We start from the raw sequence: 24,171 nt of genomic DNA, 5'->3' as shown, positions 1-24,171 counted from the left end.
ATCCCAATGTCATAAAACCTAAATCTAGTCGGCATGAAGAAGATTGGGAGGGTAGATTAGAAGTGAACATTACAATTCATAGTTTCCAGCCGATCATCAATGGCGATGGTGAAGTGGTTGGAAGATGGATATGATGCTGTAAAGCCAATTCCTTTAACACTGTTGATTGGATTGTTGGTCTTCTCAATTGGAATAGTCATAAATAGGAAGAGAAGATTTGGGGGAAAAATCCCACCTGGCAGTTTTGGATGGCCCTTCCTTGGAGAAACAATGGAGTTTCTGAAATGGCAGAGAAAAGGAGATCCTTGTGGGTTTTACGACAGGCGGGTACAAAAATATGGCGAAATCTTCACAACCCATCTAATCGGCCATCCCACAGTGGCTTTCTGCTGTGCAGATGGGAATCGATTTTTGTTCAGCAATGAAAACAAATTGGTGCAGAATTCGTGGCCCGCCTCAGTGGGAAAACTGTTCGAAAAGTCTCTGTTAAATGCCGTGGGAGACGAAGCACGCAGGCTGAAGGGAATGCTGATGACATTTTTGAGGGCTGAAGCTCTGCAGAAATTTACAAGTCGGGTGGATTCGATCGCGAGACGTCATCTGGATCAGCACTGGTTGGGGAAGGAGGAGATCACTGTTTTTCCTCTCATGAAAATCTATACTTTCACTCTTGCTTGTCAGTTGTTTGCGAGTATTGAAGATGCAGATGTTGCAAAGCTTTACCATGATTTCGAGCAGCTCGCTCAAGGATTACTGCAGGTTAGTGTGGCTGTTTTGAGATATATTTATCCTTACTGGATATTATTGTGTGCAAGTTATTTATATCATCATCAATATATTGGATCACACTCTGTGATCCATCATCAATATATTTCTCCTTATTAAGAAAATAATCCAATAGTAGAATTCACAATCATGATGAAGATGATGCATTGAACATAGTCTTTTCCAATAAATTGAATTGATTATTTTCCAACAAAGTGAAACCACAGTTGTAACAAAGTGATGCAATGAGGTTGGAACACAAATTCAAATCACATACAACTATTCGAGTGCATATGAAATGCTACAAAGCAGAACTAAAAAATCTGCATACAACTTAATTCTTCTATTCAAGAAAGAAAGGAATGAGATTTGGTTTCTGTACATCTTATTAAAAAATTTGTTCAAAATATTTACATATAAATTTTAATTTCCTCAAAGACCCATACCATACCTTCCACAAAATACCTCTCTCTCTCTCTCTCTCTCTCTCACATCAATATCAACAGACCCTGCAACAACATGAATGAAAAAAAACAAATCGCAAACCGAAAAGCTTAAGAATTTCTCCCCTTTCCGAGAATGCAATTACGTTTCCTTTAACCAAGCTTTTCCCCGATGCCTATCTCCTTATTTATCTAGATAACATGACATTCCCCATGCACAAACATGCTCTTACGATTTCATAAAATATTATCCAAAATCAGGTCATTACAAGGGACTCCACTACCCAGCACCATCATTAAGAATCAACAAATTTCTAAACTTAAAAGACCATCCTCTCTCTGATCAATCCTAAAAGACCCTGCAACAACATGAAAGAAAAAAAAATTCAGAAAAATCTAAACCCCCAAAACTTAAGAGTTTCTCCCCCTTTCTAGAATGCAATTACGTTTCCTTTCACTAAACTTTTCCTCCATGCCTACCTTCTTATTAATCTAGATTAAATGATATCCCCCATGCACAAACATGCTCTTATAATTTCATAAAAGATTTTCCAAAATTAGGTCCTTACGAGAGGACTCCGTTACCTAGTACAATCATTAAGAATCATTGAATTTTTAATTTAAGAGAAGAACATTTCCCATGTGGATGCCCTGCATTAGACAACCAATGTTGATGGAAATATTTTAAGAGTAAAACTCATAAACATTTATAAGTTTTGTTCTTGTCCTGTATCAACTTCTTTCCCTTATCTGTCACAATATGCTTTTTCGGTTTCCTCTACAATTTGATGTTTCTTCCATCCTTCATCTTTCCTCTCTTTCTCCCTCTTTTCACATTATTTTACTTTCACCAATATGCACTAGGATGCTCTAAAAACTCATAAGCTTCAAATTCATCTTCTTCAGTATAAAAATCAAATTTATGCAGTACCTTTTTCCTTGAGTCTGCTGCAACAATTTGTCCATCATCTTTCTCTTCTGCAACAATGTGTTCCTCTTTGACTTGGTTTCGCTGCAAAATTTCCCCCTTTTGCATTCACATCAATGTTAGAAAAATAGTGCAGAGATTCTTCTTTCTCATCCTGCATAAAACTATTAGTATTAAAACCTTCAATTTCAATGACCTCTTTTTCAAGTAAGAGATCATCTCAATCCACCCTTTACTTGTACATCTTTACCTTCATTTATAGCTTTATCTTTCAATTTATTAAACATGCTGTAACATTCGCTCCTATACAAATGCAATTATCTTTAAATAATTTAGATTCAACAATGTTCTTACAAAAATCAATTTTTACCTCTTTTTCTTTCTCCATTGCAACTGTAAGTTTGTCCTTCCAAATGCAATCAACATTGTAGCAACGTGCATGAGTAATCCATTAGCTTAATCATTATCCTCTATGACTAGCTCTTTAACTCCATTTATCAAACGTTTACCGGTGTTTTTACATACTTTTTCATTCTTATTCAAGGGTCTCAATTTGTGTCAGAATCCATACTTCAACAATGTGTAAGTGTTTGCATAACCGTCATGCATTGCCTTGTCAAATTACTATGACAAACATTCATTGGCATAATATCCCATTATTCTTCATCATGGTAATCTCCTATCTTAAATTTAACTAAGCATTTTTCACTCACCAAAACTTTTTGATCATCCAGCAACCAAGCAATCTGATATGGAGTGGACGTCTTCTACTTTCTAACCATAACTTCCTTACAAGATTGTTTGTACTTATACCATCACTAATGACATTGTATACCTTGTTTGTTGGCGTCATGATGGAGAGATTGGTGGAAGTCATAAGGAGTTGCTTGTTTGGTTGTCATTGATGGTGACTAAGTTAGAACAATCAAGTAATATGATTGGTGAAGACTGGGCACAGTCGGTAAGAAGGTTTCATGATGGGTGATGCAAGAAATCGGCTAAGTCTAGAAGATCGGTAGATAGTGAGGAGAACAGTTTGGTGGCAATTGTTGTCAACATGGATTTATGAAATGCAATCACAAGTAAAATCAATATGGTTATTTGTCAGCATAGTGACAACCACAACTTAATTGCTTGATTGGTAAGAGAATTTGGGTTGACACAATTATTAGGACAGTTTAAGAACACTTCAGTTCTTGAAGACAGAAAGAAGACTCCAGATCGATGGTGGTATAGTAAGTGGGATCATGTTTGGTGAAGTGATAATGAAGATTAGAGGTTATGGTATGATGAGTTGACATTTTTGGGATTGACAAAAAACGTATAAAGTAGATTTGAGGCAGTGCATTGTAGGAGTCAAAACGTGTTTGAATACCTCAAAAATATGATAGGCAGATCCTATTGTAGGCCAATACAGTGAGGCAAAATGATTTTCGACATCGAGATTTGTGAATTGCTTAAGGTATTTGTGTGATAGGATTAGAATTTGAATGAATGGCAAGGATTAAGTGGCAAAAGTTATATCTCTAACATAACTATTATTAAGTTGGTATGAGATAAGAAAATGAGTGCGATTTCAATGTGCTAAGGTTGCGATCGAGGTATTGAGTAGAAAAGGGGCAGGGAGAAGTTAGAGAGTGCAGAGAGTAGATTGGATCTGATAGACAAGCAGTGTCACATCCAAATCAGTTATCTTGTTGTTTTCTAAGAGTTGCACTAGACAAATCCCATAATCTGCTGAACTTTAATAGCTTCTTATTGTAAACATGATGACTAATGGGATGCAGGAGAAGCTGAGGAAATCAATTGCCATAAGGAGCGAACTCACTGAGAAGTTAAATGAAAGCTAGGACTACATTGAACAATTATCTTATAGTGGCATATCTAATGAATTTGAGGAAGTAATTGCAAAACTTATGGAAAATAAGCAGAAGTTTAAAGAGAAAGTGACAAATTTGAGAAGAGAGCTTGAAGGTCAGTCTTAGGATGTGTGAAGATCTTGAAGGGAAAACAACAGTTGAAGATAAAAGGAAAACTGCAGAAGATGCCAAGAAAGTAGTTGAGAATGCATTGAAGGAAAAGGAGGAAAAAAATTTCAGTATATCTCAAGAGAATGCTATCATGCATGAGCACTTTCATGCAAAAACCATGGAGAACCCGTTGATCATGAGTGAAAATGAAAGGCTTGCAGAGGAGAATGAAAAATTGAAGAAGGAATTGCAAACTGAGAAAGAAGCAAATGAAAAGATGAAACAATATAGTGAAATCTTGCAAAAGTTTGATGAGTAATTGAAGAACCAAAGAAGACACAAAAACACAGCCGGTCTTGGTTGCACATGCCAAGAAACATTGGCGATTGGGGAACCATCCAAATATGAACCCAAGAAGCAACACCATGTTCAAAAGGAAGTCACAAGCAATTCGGGTAAGAAACCTAATAAAGCTATTTGTTATAACAGTAGTAGGCTTGATCATACTGCAAATGTGTGTAGGAGAAACTGGTGAATAAACCTTATTCATTTGAGGGTCATTGCTATAATTGTCATTAGTATGGTCACACTGCTTATGAGTATAGATCTAGACCTAGCATTAGATCTAGTAGTAGTAGTTTTAATGGATACAACTATACATGCAATACATATGGATATAAAGCTGAATAATACAGATATTGCGTGAGAGCTCCTAAGTCACCAGTCCAACCAATAAACTCTTACATAATAGAGTGATAGTTCAATCATACATGCTTGGTATGTGGTAACCATGGTCATCCTACAATAAGTTGCAGGATGAGGACCTTGAGAGGCAATGCTAGACGTTGGAGGTCAATTGGTAAAGCTTGTTTCCAATGTCATAAAGCCAGTTGCCTTGCTAAAGATTGCAGATCTAGGAATCGATTTCCCAACCAGTCAAGGGACAGTAAAGAAAAGAAGATTGTGGATGTTGATGAAATCTAAAGCGAGATGAAGAAGACTTGGGTGAAGAAAGAAGAGCAGCAGGAACAGGTCAAGTCACCTAAAGGAAAGCCACCATTCTCTTGTGTAGAGGATTCATCTTCAAACTAAGCATAGTACTTGCTTAGGGGGAGCACTTTAAGAGAAATCATTTACCGATCCCCTATATTCAAGAGTGGTAAGATTTATCAAGACATTATGGTGTAAATTTCCATGATTTTGATTTTTTTGAAGATTTTGAGGATTGTGAGTAGTTCTATGATGATCACACTAAAGAGTTCATAGTGTACATCTATTTGGTACCGGTCATAATTGTTGATGGGTATCAACTGGTGAATATTCGTTAATCCATGATAGTGCCTATTATTGGTAAAGGTACTATTAACCATTGAAGTATGCAACATCTATTTCTCAATGATAAATAGGGGAAAATGTTTTCATTCTACACCTTTACTTTCATTTGATCATTTGGGAGCTATCTTGAGTGATATAGAGCAATTGTTGTTTTTGAATTGAGATCATTGAAGTGAATTGCTATCAAGTTGTCATAAACCCTAATCAGTGTATTGCTAGTTATTACTTTGGTTTGTTGTTAGATTTGAGTGTTATTCTAGTTTATTCAAATGGCAAAGAAAGTCGGTACTCTTGTTCTAGTTAACAATTCTAAGACCATTTTCAAACTCCATCCAACCCAAGCAGTTGAAGCTGATATGTCAGGTGCCCCATTTACTATCCCTCTGAGAGTGTTGATTGAAGATGTTCGGTCCTATATCTATCGCAAAATTGAAGAATTGGGAGCCAAAGCAATCAAGAATATGATGTTATGTAATCAAGAATATGATGTTATGTACGCAGATGAACTGTTGAAAGATGAGCATAAACATTTACAAGCAAAAGTTTAACATATGCGGTGGACATTCCCACTAAATTCTATCCAAATTGGATTCGTTATGTATTGAGAAAAGTCCATGAACAGTTTATGTTGTTGGACAAACCACACAAAATTTCCAAAACTATAATTCATAGAGTTACAAGTTTTCGAGCACAAGGAGAAGAATGTACATTGAGAATGGTGGTTGATTAGTCATTATATCATAGTAATGAGACTCACCGCGAGTCACCCATGTTGATGAGTTAGGTTACCCCTGCTGGGTCAAAATGACTAGTGACCCTGACTTGCCAAGTCATCAAATATTTAATATTTCTCTAAGGTATTTCTATTAATATACCCTGACTCTCCGAGTAATTGCCGAGTCCAAGCCAGGTCACAAGTCGAATTGCCCTTGCCCAGTCAGAGCCGAGTCTGAGTCTCATTACTTTGTTGATTACAAGGCTAAACAAATCCAGGTATGATGGAAGAGCTATGATGATTGATGATATCGAAGACAAGAAAGTCCATTTCACATCTATGGTGATAGGCTATAGAGTATATCAGTCAAGTTGTACAAACAGTGCGCATAATCGTGCTATACATGCTGCTTATCAGATTGTCAAACATGATGTGATGTACAATCTATGTGAGTTGATCGTGAGTCAACTCTTGGTGAACATGAAGACAATAAAGAGAGATAAGAAGGAACTCAAGTATGGTGCCTTACTGGTATGTATATTTTTCTATATCCAAAACTTCTTTCCCAATAGAGCTAAAGTTACATGTTCAAAGGACAAACCAGTAGTGACTTGGATAGGCGAATTTATAAAGGAATTAGGTGAAAACTTTAACTCTATTATGTGGGGTTATTTCAAAAACTTCTAAGATAAGATGCACAAACAAGAAAGAATTCCATCTAGCATAGTGGAAAAGAACAAAGATGATATTTATTTTCTAGTAGATACAGATACATGCATTATGCAGGAAGTTGAACCTAGAACACATTGGCTTCCACCTACGGGTTATGAAGTAGAGTGTGATTTTGTAAGCCAATATGCAGATTAACTATAGTCCAAACCTCTTGACAAAAAGGAAAAGAGATTTGGTACATAGCAAGAGGCCTTTTCTGATATCCATAAGGAACTGAAGAAATCAGTCACTAAAAGCAAAACAAGGAGAATGTTGGCTAGTCTAGAACAAAATTTTGGTGTGGTGAAGCAGGCACAGCTAGTATCATTATAGTAGAAATTGAAAACGATCAACAAACATTCCGTCAACTTATAGAAAGGTGAAAAGTAAACAAACCAAACCAGCAACAAGGAAAACTAAAGCAAAGAGTGAAGCGACAAAGAAGAGAGCACAAGGTACTAAGAAAGAAACACAGAGAAGGAAGAAAAATGATCAAAAGGAATTTGCAGATGAAGAAGCAGAAAGGACAGACTCGGACGGGTAAGCTTCAAAACTAATAAAGAGAGGAATGACAGAGAATGCCCATCCTATTGATGATACCATAAAAGGTATTATCGATACAGGTGGACTAGCTTCAGTTGGAAGAAGATACAATCTGGGGAGTGGTGAAGACAAGAATAAAATTGAAGATGTCATTGTGCATTGCCTTCACAAATTTAGCAGAACACTTGTGGAGATACATTTTTTTATTCCTGATGACTTATATCAGTTGATAGATGCTAGATGGATTACAACCTTGCAGTTAGATAGGGAAATTATGGAGAAAGGAGTGATGCAAGTGCACCCTGAGATGAGCACTAAAGAAGCCAAAATCAAGGTAGAAGCTCATAAGAAACAGTTTGGCATAAAGAGAAGAGCAACAAGGATTCTGATTGAGGACACAGAGAATCTACACAAAGAGACCATTGAGGCATGGGAAAAGATCCTTAAGATAAAGGAAGGTGCCACACAAACAGAGAAAGATCAAACTGCACCTATTGAGGTAGATGATACTTTTACTATAGAACAGATAATTGGGGATGATGTTCTTGATGTCCCTAAACAAGTGTAAACCATTGAGGAACAAAATGTTGAGTTCCTGCCAACCGGTGGAGCTGAGGTTGAGATGTTAGATATAACTGGCCAGTAGGATTCTACATCACCACCTTTTAAGGAACAGACAAAAGAATTTGCCCCTAAGAAGGAAGAAGAAAAAGTCAAGGAAAGTCATAAAAAAGGAAGAAAAAGAATATCATGTAAAGAGGCAATTGAGTCTTGGTGAGACAAGTGTGAAGAAGAGGCACAAACCAATGTAAATTGTTGAAGAAGAAGAGGAAGAAATAGAAGAAGTTCCAGTTGCCACACAAGTGGACATAACCAGATTGAAGCCTAAGGATCTGATGGAATACTTGGAATAATTAAAGAAGGCTAAAAGAGACAAGATGAGATCCAAGAAGAAGAAGGCAAAAGTTTTGAGACAAGCTAGAAATCTTCTAGCCGAGTTAGTTACTGATGTAGCATACAATGAAGATGGTTCAATAATTGATCAGATGGATACTCTGATCAAGGCCATTTCCGATCAAGGCCCAGCCCTGCAAACTGCAGCAATGAACATTGTAGAAGAGAATTTGGAGAAGAAGATGACAGATAAAATAGTGGACAAGGTTACTGCAGATAGGGACAAGTTGACAAATATGGTTAACGACACCAAGTCAAAATTGATTTAGGAAGGTCAATTGTTTACTAAGGTATCAAACTATTCTGAATTTGTCAAGGATTTGGAGCAACAAAGAGGTGAATCTCAAAAGGAGTTGGAGAGCTTGAGTGGTCAGCTTGATCTCAGTTCAAGCTCAGCCACTATCTATAGTGAACAAGTGAAGAAAAGTTTGCACCAAATGAAGCAGTTACAACATGAACAAGATAGCAGAATGATTAATCTACTTGAACAACAGTCCTATCTATCCCCTACACTCAAAATAATCCAGCAAAATGTGAAGAAGGAAGAAGGTATTCTTGCCCTATAAGACACAGGCTCTTTAGATAATATGGAAGAGGTAGCTTCCAGCTTACATGAGAAGATCACAGCCTCAAGTCACTTGCAAAAGTCATGGGAGACATCCTTAGAGTCACAACATAGAAAAATTTCAAGATGATCTTTGACAAGATGTAAGTAAGATTTGTATTATTGTACATACTTCTGTGAAATTCTAATTAGAACAGGAATTTGTATTATTGTACATACATGGGTTAAGACCAAGCATTCAAGAAGAGTTGGATGTAATAAGAAATTATATGATGAAGGATACATTTCAATTTTCTCTAAAATTTGAAGAGGAGATAAACTAGAGATTTGAAAGTAAACGAAGGAGAAGATGCCAAGATGAAAATTAAGGGGGAAATCATATAGAGATTGGGATGAAGATTCAAATCTAAAAAATTAGAGGAATGAAGACCATGGAAGCAATATAAATCGGAGGAAAAATGATTCATACCCCGTGACAAGATTCTAGACGAAGAAAAAAATCGGATAGAGGGTTTGAAAGAGGAAATTCAAAATAACGTGTTTTAAATGTTGAGAAGGACATAAAACATATGAATATCTAGAAGATGGAAACACAAAAGGAAGAAGTGGAGGAAAATCCAGAGTCACAAATGTAAATGTGGAAGTTGAATGTACACAATCAAAGGATGCTGAAAATGAAGAAGTGCTAGTTACTTGGAGAGTCTTGTTTACTGAACTTGTTCAAAGAAAGAACCTATTTAGAACATGATGCAAGTGCCAAGAGTCAAGACTGGGGGTGTGAATCAGTACAAATAGGTAATATATAAATTCAACACTGATTTACACAACTTTAATATCAACTTCCAAACCACGAAGCATATAATTGATATAAATAAATTAAAACAATATCAAGCAACCAAAAAACTATCACACATGACAGATATTTTTGCGTGGAAACCCTGGTTAGAAGGTAAAAACCATGGTGGGGATGACAACCACAAGCTCGCTATTGCAGTAAATGAGTTGCCCTGTTAGGAGCTACAATAACCCTTACTGAGGATTCTCCCTGTTAGGATTTTCTACTTCTTCAAACTCAAAGTACTCTTCCATGTCCTATATCCTGTAATGTCCCCATTTTAGTAGTTGACCAAGTGTGTGTGCGTTAGCCTTGTTCTACATGGTCCCGAGGGCTAACGAAGGGTTTAATGGGATCATGGAGTGTTTTGGCCTAGTCATTTCCAGTTTGGGCCAAAACGAAGTTGATTTACTCATTCAGGCATACTTACTATTTTTAGTAAGTTGGCAGGACACAGTACAGGTCAATTTTGGTGATTGGAGTTGATACTCCTCGGTGAAAGCTTTCCGATGAGCTATCACTCGCATTATTCAGAGTCCGATTGCTAATACATTTTAATGCCTGAAGTTTTATTAAAGTAACGTCTAATTTAATTGTGAAATATTAAAGTGTTACTTTAATATTTATTTTATGGGGATGTGTACCCAAGGGAGACATAAGGAGTATTTTAATATATGTTTTATATATTACACATCTTTTATCCCACATTTCCCATATGAGTTGAGCGAACCCTTGGAAATAGAATAAAAGGAAGCATTTGTGGCTTCATTAGACAGGTTGAATATGAGAAGAAATTGGTGTGTGAGTTGCAACTCCGTTCTTGGCATTTGAGGACGTTTATCCTCTCTTGTAACATTCTAGACGTCATTCCCTTGGGGTTTGGCCTTTGGAATTCTTTGTTATCGGCTTCATTATCAGGCAGTTTGGTTGCATTTCCAGCTACAGGCAGATTTGGTATTTTGCTCATATCTTCTTCACTACTTGTCCGACGCTTATGCCGCTTTGAGGGAATGGTATTATGAAAGTAGTGGATTGATTGAAGGACAAAGTACTGTAGCAGCACTATTCATGCGGCACTGTAGCAGCAAGTTCGAAAGCATGGGCTGGAGTATTATGTCAATAATGCTGAAGTAATTAGTGAGTTGATAAATCTCCCATGTAGAATCTTCCTCCGGCAGGTCTTTCCATTTGACCAAATACTTCTTCACTAACCTGTTTCTAAGCTTCCTCTCTCTGGTGTCTAGAATAGCCTTGGGTACTAACACAAGCTTCCCCTCCTCATCCAAAGGGGGGCGGACTGTAATGTCCCCATTTTAGCAGTTGACCAAGTGTGTGTGCGTTAGCCTTGTTCTACATGGTCCCGAGAGCTAACGAAGGGTTTAATGGGATCCTAGAGTGTTTTGGCCTAGTCATTTCCAGTTTGGGCCAAAACGAAGTTGATTGACTCATTCAGGCATACTTACTATTTTTAGTAAGTCGGCAGGACACAATGCAGGTCAATTTTGGTGATTGGATTTGATACTCCTCGGTGAGAGCTTTCCGATGAGCTATCACTTGCATTATTCAGAGTCCGATTGCTAATACATTTTAATGCCTAAAGTTTTATTATAGTAACGTCTAATTTAATTGTGAAATATTAAAGTGTTACTTTAATATTTATTTTATGGGGATGTGTACCCAAGGGAGACATAAGGGGTATTTTAATATATGTTTTATATATTACACATCTTTTATCCCACATTGCCCATATGAGTTGAGCGGACCCTTGGAAATAGAATAAAAGGAAGCATTTATGGCTTCATTAGACAGGTTGAATATGAGAAGAAATTGGTGTGTGAGTTGCAACTCCGTTCTTGGCATTTGAAGACGTTTATCCTCTCTTGTAACATTCTAGACGTCATTCCCTTGGGGTTTGGCCTTTGGAATTCTTTGTTATCGGCTTCATTATCAGGCAGTTTAGTTGCATTTCCAGCTACAGGCAGATTTGGTATTTTGCTATATCTTCTTCACTACTTGTCCGATGCTTATGCCGCTTTGAGGGAATGATATTACGAAAGTAGTGGACTGATTGAAGGACAAAGTACTGTAGCAGCACTATTCATGCGGCACTGTAGCAGCAAGTTCGAAAGCATGGGCTGGAGTATTATGTCAATAATGCTGAAGTAATTAGTGAGTTGATAAATCTGCCATGTATTTGGTTTTATGAATTCTGAAAATAATATTTTATTGGCAGCAGTTCATTTCCACTTTGCATATTATTGTAGTTTCTTTCTTGTTTATGTTGTATGATACCAATTCCATGCACAAAACACAACAAACAAATAAACGTTTGATTTCCGGAGTTATAAGGGGTTTAAAACATTAAATGGAGAAATAAGAGGTTGAATGCAAACTGTTTGACATAATTCCTTTCAGCAATTTGGTTCAGTTTTTTGGAACATTCAGGGGTGCCCATTACATATCCAGTCTACTAATTTTTCTGGATCAAGGTTCCCGTTGAAGAAAGGAACTTCTACCTTCATCCTTTTCCTGATCTTTGTTAATTCTTTAACAAGCGATCATTTAGAGATGTTCTTCCTTCTTCATCTTCAAATTTTTCTTCTTCTTGTTCGGAATTTCCTCCAGTCTCATCATCTTTACTTTCAGGTGCTCTTCTTTAAGAAAACCCTCTTCTAATATCTTATCCCTGCATAGACAGTTGGCATTTATTCAATGTTTAATATATGTTCCAAACAATGATTTATCGTATATAATCCTTAATTTTATTAAACAACCATCTTACTAACAAAGATATTGTTTAAAAGTTAAAACACATTGCAATTAATTACTCACTCCTTTGATGCAGTGAGTGTGAAAATTTTTGTCCGATCAGTCACAAAAAATAGAAATGTACGACATGCCAAATTCACTACAAAAATATTTGTTTCAACATCCAGTCCTTGTGGAAATTAGCATACAAGGCATTTTCTTACCTTAAATGTTATGGTCATTCCACTAATTCCTGAAATTTTTAAGGCCAAAGTTTGAGCACATTATGAATGTACATTTAAGAGTGTCAATAAGAAATGGTTAAGCTTCTTAAGTCGAGAATACTGTAATTAAAATATGAATGAACAGTATGAAAGGGTTTTAAATATTGGTGATATAGTAATCACTTCTCAATCTGCAGCAGCCTTATGATTTGTTAGCACGACAAGGGAAACCGTGAGGTAGCACTTTTTAGTCTGTGTTGAGATCTCTTTCATTCCATTACTATCAATCATCATCTGCCATTGGATGCAGCTTCTGTATTATATTTTAATCAAATAGTATGGCATTTCATATTTACTTTTGTTGATGACACCATCATTTAGTAGCTCTTCACAAATTCAGTCTGGGTAGGGTAAATATTTTTGGAAGAAGTCAGTGGAAGTATGCAGGGTCTACAACTATAGTCTTAATACAGTGAAACTCTTTAGAAAGCATGTGAGTGGAAGTAGATAAGATCTACAGTTGTGATTTGTGTCTACAACACATTACAAATGCATGAACAGTGAATGGACATTTTATTATTTCATGCTTGTGTAGAATCAGGGAAAACTGTGGGGTCTTTTGGAAAATCTAAACTAGATATGTATAGCCTTTGAAGATACATGCAACTTTATTACACAGAATGGACATAGGTGCCGAGTGAGAAGCATTGTTATCCAAGTCTTTATCACAGGCAGCTATTAATGCTCACAAAGTTGAAGTTTTTATCCATCACAACCACTGACCACCTGCTATCACCTACTATTACACTACCCTTTTTCACATTGCTACAAGCTGTATAATTAGGATTGAGGTGAATTGAGAGTCCAAACATTAAGGAAAATAGAGTATTGTCTAAATATCAGTGCAAATATGGTATTTTATAAAAGAATTTCAAGTTATTGAATGATAATACAAGTATGTTTTATTTAAACTTCAAGTTGTCATCTAAAATTCTTGTCCAATCAGCTTCAAGCTTCCAACTTCAAGATTAGACAAAAACCAATTTTCAAAACATCTATAAGTTTATGTTATTATATAACTAGTTATTCATACATTTGTAATCAATTAATCTGATATTTTATTATCTCACCAATTACTACCATTCGTATATTCATTCAATTCTTTAATGCTAAAATCCATTACAAAAAACACTAAACTTGATAATTATATTCAATTTTTCCAATCCAATATACGAACTAATTGTCTTTCTATTATATAAATTTCTTTACATGTTCCTTTTATTCACCTATCGGCTTTTCCCTTGCACCTCCTATGGTGCAAGTGCCAGTTAATAGAATGATAACTTTGAATAGTTAAAAGGAGACCCATGAAAGAAACAAAAGGTACGTAAGCAATGGCCATCCAAGAATTGGCAAATTGACAAAATGAGCTAGAAGCAGAGGTAGAATTTCATATCCTCCATCATGGGTGGGAAGGTCTTTTTTGGAGGTGAGACTTTTTAAGTTACAGAGGATGATGATGGGGATGGTTGTGCTAATGTCTACTTCAAGGAAGATGAGAAGCTGCTGTTGGACTTCCTGCTTTAGGCCTGCTTGAAGGACCACTGGTTTGATTCTCCTATGGCCATTAGGAACGTCTCTAAGGAAAATCTTATTACAACTCTACATGGTCTTGTGTTTTTTCTGCACATTGATGGGCCATTTCTTGTGATTGTGGGCACCCTGAAAGGGTTGCAACAAAGCTTATGCAGCTGCCCTACGTGTACCTTCTGTAGGACGTCACTGGCAAGGGTTTCCCCCATAGTAATGAGACTTGCTGTGAGTCACCCGGGTCAGCAAGTTGGTTTACCCCTGCCGGGTCAAAATGACCCGTGGCCTTGACCCCCCAACTCATCAAATATTTTATATTTCTATAAGGTATTTCGATTGATATACCCTTGCTTGCGGAGACACGCTCGAGTCTGAGCTGGGTCACGAGTCGAATTGGCCTTGTTGAGTCAGAGCTGGGTCCGAGTCTCATTACTTTGGTTTCTCCATTTCTGTGAAGCCAACCTCCTGTTGTTTCTTTACAAGCTATTAATCTTGACTTACTGATTCATTCTTGTATAGTTTTGATCACTGGGTTTGTCATGCCTATTATTGCTAAATTGGCTGGAGCTTCGTATAGGGTGCGGATGGTTGGAGTTGTCTCTTCCATTTCAACAAGGGTTATTTTGAAATTATGCCAGGTTTAAAATCCTTTTTCTTGTTGGATGGTTTATGCACTACTCTCAGGATTTTCCTGATACGCTTCTCCTTAATTGAGGAATGCCCTCATTAGATGTTGGAGCTTTCATCCAAATACTGATGTTGCTCTGCTGAAAGATAGTGTGTCAAATTTGGTTGAGCTTTCATCCAAATATTGACATTCTGCTCTTGAAAAATAGTGTGATTGGTCATTTTTGGTGGTTATCATGTGAAATGGATTTTTCCTACTAGATTTTCAAGCCCTTGAGAATTGCATTTGTATTTTGCAAGCAGATCTTTGGTTCGTTGGTAAAGCTAATCTCTTTCCTTTCTTTTTTGAAGCAGTCTTCTGGTTTTAATGCTGTTGGGAGCTGTAATCCTCATCGAGTCATCCCCGCAAGTTTACCTTTTTGTCAAAAAGCTGACTGCATCTCCAATTTATGTCAATACTTCAAAAGCCTTGTTGTCATAAAGCTGAGTACTTCTCTAATTCATTTTAAGACTTCAAAAGGAAACGCCATAATCAAATCCTTTCCAGTAAAGCTGAGTGTTTCTCCAGTTCAGGTACAACCTAAGTTGACCTAGTGATGGAGAACTTATGCTCTTGAAAGAGAGGTCACAAGTTCAAATCCCATAAGGAGGTAGAGTATATATGCCTAGGTGTCTCCCCAAGAAGTATGGGATGGTCCCATACTGCTTTCACTATATGTAAACTCTAAAACATATGGCTAGTATGATGGACTGCAAAAGGACCTTTCCTTTCCTTTACCATTTTATATAGAAAATTTGATTTCTCCTTTTGATCTTGGGAAAGAAGCTCATTTTAGTGACAAAGACATGTTCTTTTCAAATAAAGGAGTTGAAGCTCTCAGGAGTCCTTCCTCAAGGATAAGAGGAAACCAGATGATTTGCCTTTGTGTCCTTTGACTGTGGCTCCTCTTTTCACGGATTGGTTCTTTGGAAAGGATTGGTTTCAAACTTCCTTGATCATTGTTTTGATTGTCCCTTAGCCCGAAATGGTACCCGTTTTTCATTTTAGGCTTGTTAGTTCTGATCTGATATTTTACTGTTTTTTATGTTTAAATTTTCTTTTACTCCTTTCAAAACCCTTCAGTTCACAGTTCCAAGCTAAAATATTTACCTAATAAATGGAAATTGTAACCTAAAAGAAACTGTTTTATGAATTGTAAATATTAATTGGAAGATACAGAAACAGGATTTCTGATTGCCATGATTAAGCCGATAGGTTTATCACCAAAGCCCATGAAGGACCCCAGAAAGCAAGTGTTAACCTCAATGAAAGAAAATGAAAAGAAATCTGGCTGGTGGCATAGCTCTTTAACAATGAGAACTGCATACATGTAAGTTGAATATAAGAATTCAAAAGAAAATTCCAGTAAGAAAACTCAGAAATATAACATTGCAGGTACCCATTGATTTGCCCGGGACAAGGTACCACAAAGCCAGAGTTGCAGCTGACGCTCTTCGGCAACAACTTTCTCAGATTATTGAGGAAAGGAGAATTGAATTGAGGAACGGAAGGGCTTCTGCTGAGCAGGATCTTCTGTCTTTTCTTCTCTGTAATAAAGCTGATGGGGAGGAAAGGGGTTTGACAGACAATGAGATCAAGGACAACATAATTTTGCTTTTGTATGCAGGGCATGATACCAGTAGCTCTGTCCTAACATCTCTCTTCAGATTCTTGGCTGAAAACCCCCATTGCTATGATCAAGTTCTGCAAGGTATTTTCACTCTGGTTTTTGCTCTTAATTTATGAACACTTTCTATTCTCTTCCATTCTAAGCATGTTTGGATTCTATGTCTCAAAATTGGATAGAATTTTGTTGGTATTTTACAGAATCAAACATTTATAGTTCAATGAGGCTCAGAGATTTCAGTTCCAATGATTAAGCTAACTTGATTTGGGTTCCCTGCATTCAAACCTACTTGTTTTGTTGGAAGAAAGCAAATTAAATGCCAAATCATATACCAATTAGAAGCATTGCAATGAGGAGGTCTTAAGCTTGAGTTCTGTTGAGCTAAAATAAAAAGATACAGAAATAAAGTAGAACTGAAAAACTAAAAAACAGAATTCAAAGATTCGAGAACAGACACAGAAATTATAGTGATTCATCCAGCTAGTCTGGATTACATCCACTCTTCAAGCAAGGGAATTTCTCTTATTAGATAAAACACACATTACAATGAACAACAGCAAATAACTGTTATACATATTCTTTTAATCACATTCAATGGAGGACGAAAGGGCTGAGAAGAGGAAGAGTCACAATGATTGGACTGCGCAATCAGTGCGGTTTCATATTCCTCTGTCAGAACCGTTACAATCTCCCACTTGAAGTCCAATCAATGTTGCACAGAGATATCCCCTACTTGAAATCCTTATGGCTATGTTGTGACGATGCCGAGAGAAGCTGTACAGAATTCAAACTTCTCTCATGGTACAACCTTTGTAAACACATCAGCCGGATTAACCTTTGTATCAATCTTCTCTAATTGTAGCCTTCCCTCTTCAAGAGCATGATGGATAAAATGAAATCTGGTTTCTATATGTTTCGTGCGACTGTGAAAAGCTGAGTTTTTAGCCAAATGAATGGCACTCTTGCTGTCAGAGAATAGAGTAAAATTTGATTGTTGAAATGCCAACTCTCCAAACAATCGCTGTAACCATATCAGCTCTTTGGCCCCCTCAGTAAGAGCAATATATTCGGTCTCGGTAGAGGAAAGAGCAACAACTTGTTGCTTACGAGAAGCCTAGCTAATCGCTGCCCCACCAAAAGTAAAAACATAGCTTGTTGTAGACCTCCTTTTATCTAAATCTCTAGCCATATCAGAATCAGCATATCCGCAAATATAAGGAGTCTTGTTATCAAAACATAAAACATGAGAGGAAGTGCCTCTCAAATACTAAAAAGTCCATTGAATTGCTTGCCAATGAGTTTTACCTGGATTACTCATAAAACCACTTACGACTCCCATTGCATGAGCAAGATCTGAATGTGTGCTAACCATTGCATACATTAAACTCCCAATTGTTGAAGAATAAGGAATACCATCCATCTCAGATTTTTCTTCCAGAGTAGAAGGACACATCTTAGAACATAATCGAAAATGATCAGCCAATGGAGTTGCAACCGATTTAGCATTTGACATATTAAACTTTTCTAAAATTTTGAGAATATACTTTTCTTGAGATAATCTAATTTCTCTTTTATGTCTATCACGGATTATATCCATCCCAAGAATCCTCTTCGCTGCCCCTAAATCTTTCATGGCAAAATGAAGAGCCAAATGCATCTTCAGCTCCTGAATAACTCTCATACTATTTCCAGCAGTCAACATATCATCAACATACAGTAGTAAAATCACAAATTCACCAGTAGAAAGCCTTTTGTAGTAAACACATGGGTTTGATTCGTAGTGTGTGAATCCTTAGTGTGTCATGAAGTTATCAAATTTTAAGTACCATTGACGTGGAGCCTGCTTCAGCCCATATAAACTCCTCTTTAATCTGCAATATAAATGCTCTTGCCCCTGTTTAATGAATCCCTCTGGCTGCTCCATATACAATTCCTCTTCAATATTCTCATGTAGAAACACTGTTTTGACATCGAGTTGCTCAAGCTCAAGATCCCAAGCTGCTACCATGCCCAAAACCAAACAAATGGTTTGCATTGTAACTACTGGAGAGAAGATCTCATTAAAATCCACTCTTTTTTGTTGAGCAAACCCCTTCACTACCAATCTGGCCCTGTATCTTTTACGTCCTCCATCCTCCTCTTTTATCCGACACACCCATTTATTTTCTAGAGTTTTACAATTTGGTGGAAGAGGAACCAAATCCCAAGTCTGATTTGCATTTAATGACTCTATTTCATCATTCATAGCATCTAGCCAATAAATCGAATTTAAATCATTGCAAGCTTGTTTATAAGTCTGTGGTTCTGTCTGATCAAAACACAAAGAAAATAAAAGTTCATAATCATCAAATTTGCGAGGTTGTTTTCGATCTCTAGTAGATCTCCTTGGTTGTGGGACTTCACTGGTATCTTCTGTATGGGCATCTCCTTGTTTAATGGCTCGATCTGTATTTCCAACTTTGATTTGGACACCATCGGTCCCTTGTTGCAGAGCTTGCGACTGAATTGGACCATCAAAATCTAGTTGTATTGGCGATGTGGCGGAGTGAAAGGTAACGTCTTGTGCAAGAGACGTTATGCTATGCAGCCGTTCAGCTGTATGCAATGGTGTAGAAAATAGAGATAGAGGCATGGTGTGTTGGCACAGGATGAGTGTAGTGCTTGGTAGAGCAATTTTCTCTATATCAATTTCAGATGCAGAGGACTGTCGCCAGTGAGTGTTTTGGAATAAATTGTAATGCTCTGTCGCAATGACACCAGGGGAATTAGTAGATATAGGTAAATTAGATATTGAGCAAGATGCAGATTTTGTAGAAGTGGGGAGATCATATTGTGGTGGAGACATAATACTAGGAGTAGGATTAAATGTGACTCGAGGAGTCCTCTTATTTTGTCCCCCGTTATCAAATAAATCAAATTGAATGTAATCAGTAGGATGATTTAGAATTTGCAAACCTGAGAATGATTTCTCATTGAAAATAACATTGCGACTGTGAACAACTTTCTGAACTACTAGATCCTGCAATCTAAAACCATATTGATCTTCACCATACCCCAAGAATATGCATCTTTTAGATTTAAAATCTAATTTCATTTGCTGCTTTTTAGGAATATGAACGTACGCATCACAACCAAACATTCGTAAATGAGAAAATGAAATTCTTTTACCAATCCATCTCTCTTCTAGAATATCAAAATCAAGACATGATGAAGGGGCTCGATTAATTAAATAAACCGCTGTATTGCATGACTCTGCCCAAAATTCTTTCCCCAAACTGGCATTAGATAACATACACTGAGCCCTTTCCAAGATAGTTCGATTCAACCTCTCTGCTACACCATTTTCTTGAGGTGTATAAGGGACTGTTTTAATCCTCCGAATACCATGATCTGCACAAAAATTATCAAACTCTAAAGAGCAAAACTCACCACCATTGTTCGTTAGTAGACATTTAATCCTTTTTCCGATCTGATTTTCCACCATAGCCATAAAAATTGTAAACTTTGAAAATACTTAAGATTTCTTATTCAACATATAAACCCAAACTTTTTGAGTGCAATCATCAAGAAATGTGACAAAATAGTTAGCACCACTGAGAGAATTTACCTCCGTAGGACCGAAAACATCGGAATGCACAAGTTCTAATGGAGAAGATTTCTTCTCATGACCTGTCCTTACGAAGCTAGTGCGATTTTGCTTGCCGTAAAGACAATGTTCACACAACTCCAAATTAATAGATTTAAGACCTGGAAGTTGGTCTCTTCGAAGCATGACTTCAAGACCCATTTTGCTCATGTGACCAAGCCTCTTATGCCAAAGTTCAGCATTACTTTCCACAACCGCCATGGCTGCTCCCACTTAACTATTGCACTCTAAAACATATAAACTTTTAGATTTCTTACCTTTAACCAAAACTAATTGACCTTTAGATAATTTCCATGAATCAAGATCAAAATTTACATTACAGCCTTGTGTATACAACTGACTAACTGAAATCAAATTACGCTTAAGTGTAGGAACATGCCTAACATCCTTTAAAAGCCATTGACTGCCATTTTTCTGTGATAATAAAATATCCCCTTTGCCGACAATGTCACATTCTTTGTTATCTCCAAGAAAAACCTTAGTTACCGGATTCGTGCCCTAGAGGCCGGATCCGGATTCGGGTCCGATTTGGATCCAGATTCGTGCCTGGATTCGTGCAGATCCAGGTAGGATCCTTGTTTTACACTGTGGATTCGTCCAGATTCATGGCCCACGAATCCTGACGAATCCACTGTGTAAAACAAGGATCCTGCCCGGATCTGCATGAATCCAAGCACGAATCCTCAAGGATCCAACGTGAATCCTCAAGGATCAACAGGTTTAAGTGAGTCTAAGTAATTTAATATGACTTTTTAAAATATATTTTTCTGCTTTCTAGTGCTAAAATGACCTTTTTATGCATTATATATACTAATAAATGAGAGAAACAAATAAATAAATATATATATTTGTTACTAGTTGGGGCTTGGGCAAGATCAGTAATATATATATATATATATATTCGCAAATCCTCCACGAATCCTAATCGGGAAAAAAAATAATCACGAATCCATGTGCCCGAATCGGATTCGTATCCCGAATCAGTAACTAAGAGAAAAAATTTACCAAACATACCTTCGTGGTAATTTGTGAACGCACTCCGACATGGAGTAGCATGAAAAGATGCGCCGGAATCGAGAAGCCACGAACTTGAATCCATGTCACCAGCTGCAAGTACCAAAGCTCTATCTGTTGTAGCATTTGCACCGTCTTGAATTACTTTATTTTGAGCCCTCTTGTAATTCCAACATTGCTTCTTGGTGTGGCCTAGTTTACCACAAAACCAGCAGGTGCCATTTCTTCCTCTAGACTTCAAGTGATGATTCGATCTGCCTCTTCCATTATTATTGTTATTTCTACCTCTTTCAGGACTTCTTCCTCTATTGTATGTACTCACAACTATTAGAGCATCACCGGAAGAGGATTCGTGGTGTTTCCTTCGCATGTCTTCACTAAGTAATGTAGCTGCGACTTCATCAAATTTCAGTTTGTTCTTGGCTGCTATTGAAGTACTCACAGCCATTACTACGCCTTCCCAGCTGTTCGGAAGTGAACATAATAATAAAATAGCTTTTATTTCATCATCTAATGGTATATCGACTGAAATGAGTTGACTGGCTAATGTATTAAACTCATTCAGATGATTCAACATTACTCCCCCTTCTTTCATTTTCAGATTATATAGCTTCTTCATTATAAAAATTTTATTCAAAGCAGAAGGTATCTCATACAATGAAAATAATTTCTCAACTAACTCTCTAGTTGTCTTCTCAGCTGAAACGTTAAACAACACGTTACTTGAGAGTGCCTAGAAAATTGTTGCCCTCGCTTTCAAATCCAGTTTTTCCCATTCTTCATCTGTCAATGATCCTTTTCCCTTTGCCTTACCAAGCAACACAAATTGTAAATCTTGCTTGATGAGCAAAGACTCTATCTGCACTTTCCATAGCCCAAAGTTTTGCCTAGAAAACTTTTCAATTTTCTACGTATCTGCCTCAGCCATGGCCTCTGTAAATCTTTATCAATTTCTAGAAAAATCAAACGAGCTTAAAGCTCTGATACCAATTGTTGAGCTAAAACAAAAAGATACAGAAATAAAGTAGAACTGAAAAACTTAAAAACAGAATTCAAAGATTCAAGAACAGACACAGAAATTATAGTGGTTCATCCAGCTAGTCTGGATTACATCCACTCTTCAAGCAGGGGAATTTCTCTTATTAGATAAAACACACATTACAATGAACAACAGCAAATAACTGTTATACATATTCTTTTAATCACATTCAATGGAAGACGAAAGGGCTGAGAAGAGGAAGAGTTGCAATGATTGGACTGCACAATCAGAGCGGTTTCAAATTCCTCTGTCAGAACCATTACAGTTTTGTTGGAAGAAAGCAAATTAAACGCCAAATCATATACCAATTAGAAGCATTGCAATGAGGAGGTCTTAAACTTGAGTTCAAGATTTCACGTTTTCATAGTAAAGCTTTAAACTGCCTCAATTAGAATGCGGTGAGAGTTTTCTTTGCTTAGGAGCCAGTTTTTGCATCTTCATTGATTCACTGTTTAATTATAATATACACCTATCGTATTGGGAAGAGTTGTAACGTAAAAACAAATTGAACATCTATCATATTGGGAACAGTTGTAACATAAAAACATTGTTGATTTTGTACAGAACAACTGGAGGTGGCAAGTTCAAAGGAGGAAGGGGAACTTTTAGAGTGGAAGGATCTTCAAAGAATGAAGTACACATGGAGAGTTGTTCAAGAAACACTTAGATTGCTTCCTCCAGCGCAAGGATCCTTTCGTATAGCCATCACAGATTTCACATATGTTGGATTCACTATTCCTAAAGGATGGAAGGTACATTCTGATCAAATCAAGGATTTTCTATCATATATATTATTAATCTTATTGAAGTGAAAACTTCTTTATAAAATTTGGCAAATTAAGTTTTTAATGGGAAACCAATGAATGGCTTATTGGTAAATTTGAATGTTCTGTGCAGGCACACTGGACAGTAAATGCAACCCACTTCAATTCTAAGTATTTTAGTAATCCAAAGAAATTCGATCCATCTAGATTTGAAGGAGCAGGACCTGCGCCCTATACATTTGTTCCTTTTGGAGGTGGACCAAGAATGTGTCCAGGAAATGAGTTTGCTCGAGTGGAAATATTGGTCTTCTTACATAATCTGTTAAAGAAATTTAGATGGAACCTAGTGAATCCAGGCGAGAAAATTATCGTAGATCCTATGCCTCTTCCTCTCGAAGGATTGCCGATAAAACTTTTCCCCCATTGAAAATAACTCTAAACTAGTGGACATTTACTGTGGAGTTCAATTTCAACATTTAAATTAGAATTCAATGTTCTCCTTAACGGACTTCTAGTTTTTATCTATTTATTCAAATTTCACTAGCATTTCGTACCCCCTAGAAGAAAAATTGATAAGTTTTCATTCTGTAAAAGGAATTATTTGACATTGGATGAGTTTTCTTTCTATAAAAGGAATTATTTGTGATTGTTTTTTGAGGACAAAGAAATGATTGATTGGTGTTGTTCTAGTTTAAACATCTAGGAAGATTTTCTCTTATGATTTCTTGATGTATTTATCAATATTGTACACCTTTTTAAATAATTTCATGGAATTGTTTGTGATTGTTTTTTGAGGACAAAGAAATGACTGAATGGTGTTGTTCTAGTTTAAACATCTAGGAAGATTTTCTCCTATGATTTCTTTATGTATTTCTTAATATAGTACACCTTTTTTTAATAATTTCATGGAATTATTTGTGATTGTTTTTTGAGGACAAAGAAATGATTCACCGGTGTTGTTCTAGTTTATACATCTAGGAAGATTTTTTCTTATTATTAGTTTCTGCCTTTGGCCGAAACTAATGGAATCACCAAGTTCTATAATCTAAAAATTTCATTGATATACTAATGTTTGCAAAAGGTTTATT

The 24,171-nt window shown here is 36.6% G+C and overlaps 1 protein-coding gene across 1 annotated transcript; it reads left to right on the top strand.

The window, feature by feature from the left end:
- On the top strand, positions 1-23,734 carry LOC149539804 (cytochrome P450 716B2-like). Its single transcript, XM_089801001.1, has 4 exons — positions 1-759; positions 16,389-16,704; positions 22,884-23,071; positions 23,217-23,734. The coding sequence occupies exons 1-4, from the start codon at positions 100-102 to the stop codon at positions 23,508-23,510; spliced, it is 1,458 nt and encodes a 485-aa protein (XP_089657127.1). The 5' UTR covers positions 1-99; the 3' UTR covers positions 23,511-23,734.
- The last annotated feature ends 437 nt before the right edge of the window (positions 23,735-24,171 follow it).

The sequence above is a fragment of the Cupressus sempervirens genome, chromosome 9 (genome assembly GCF_028749045.1).
Source record: "Cupressus sempervirens isolate cs-2001-9-10 chromosome 9, ASM2874904v1, whole genome shotgun sequence".
NCBI classification, from domain to species: domain Eukaryota; kingdom Viridiplantae; phylum Streptophyta; class Pinopsida; order Cupressales; family Cupressaceae; genus Cupressus; species Cupressus sempervirens.
This window is presented reverse-complemented; position numbering and strand designations above follow the sequence as displayed.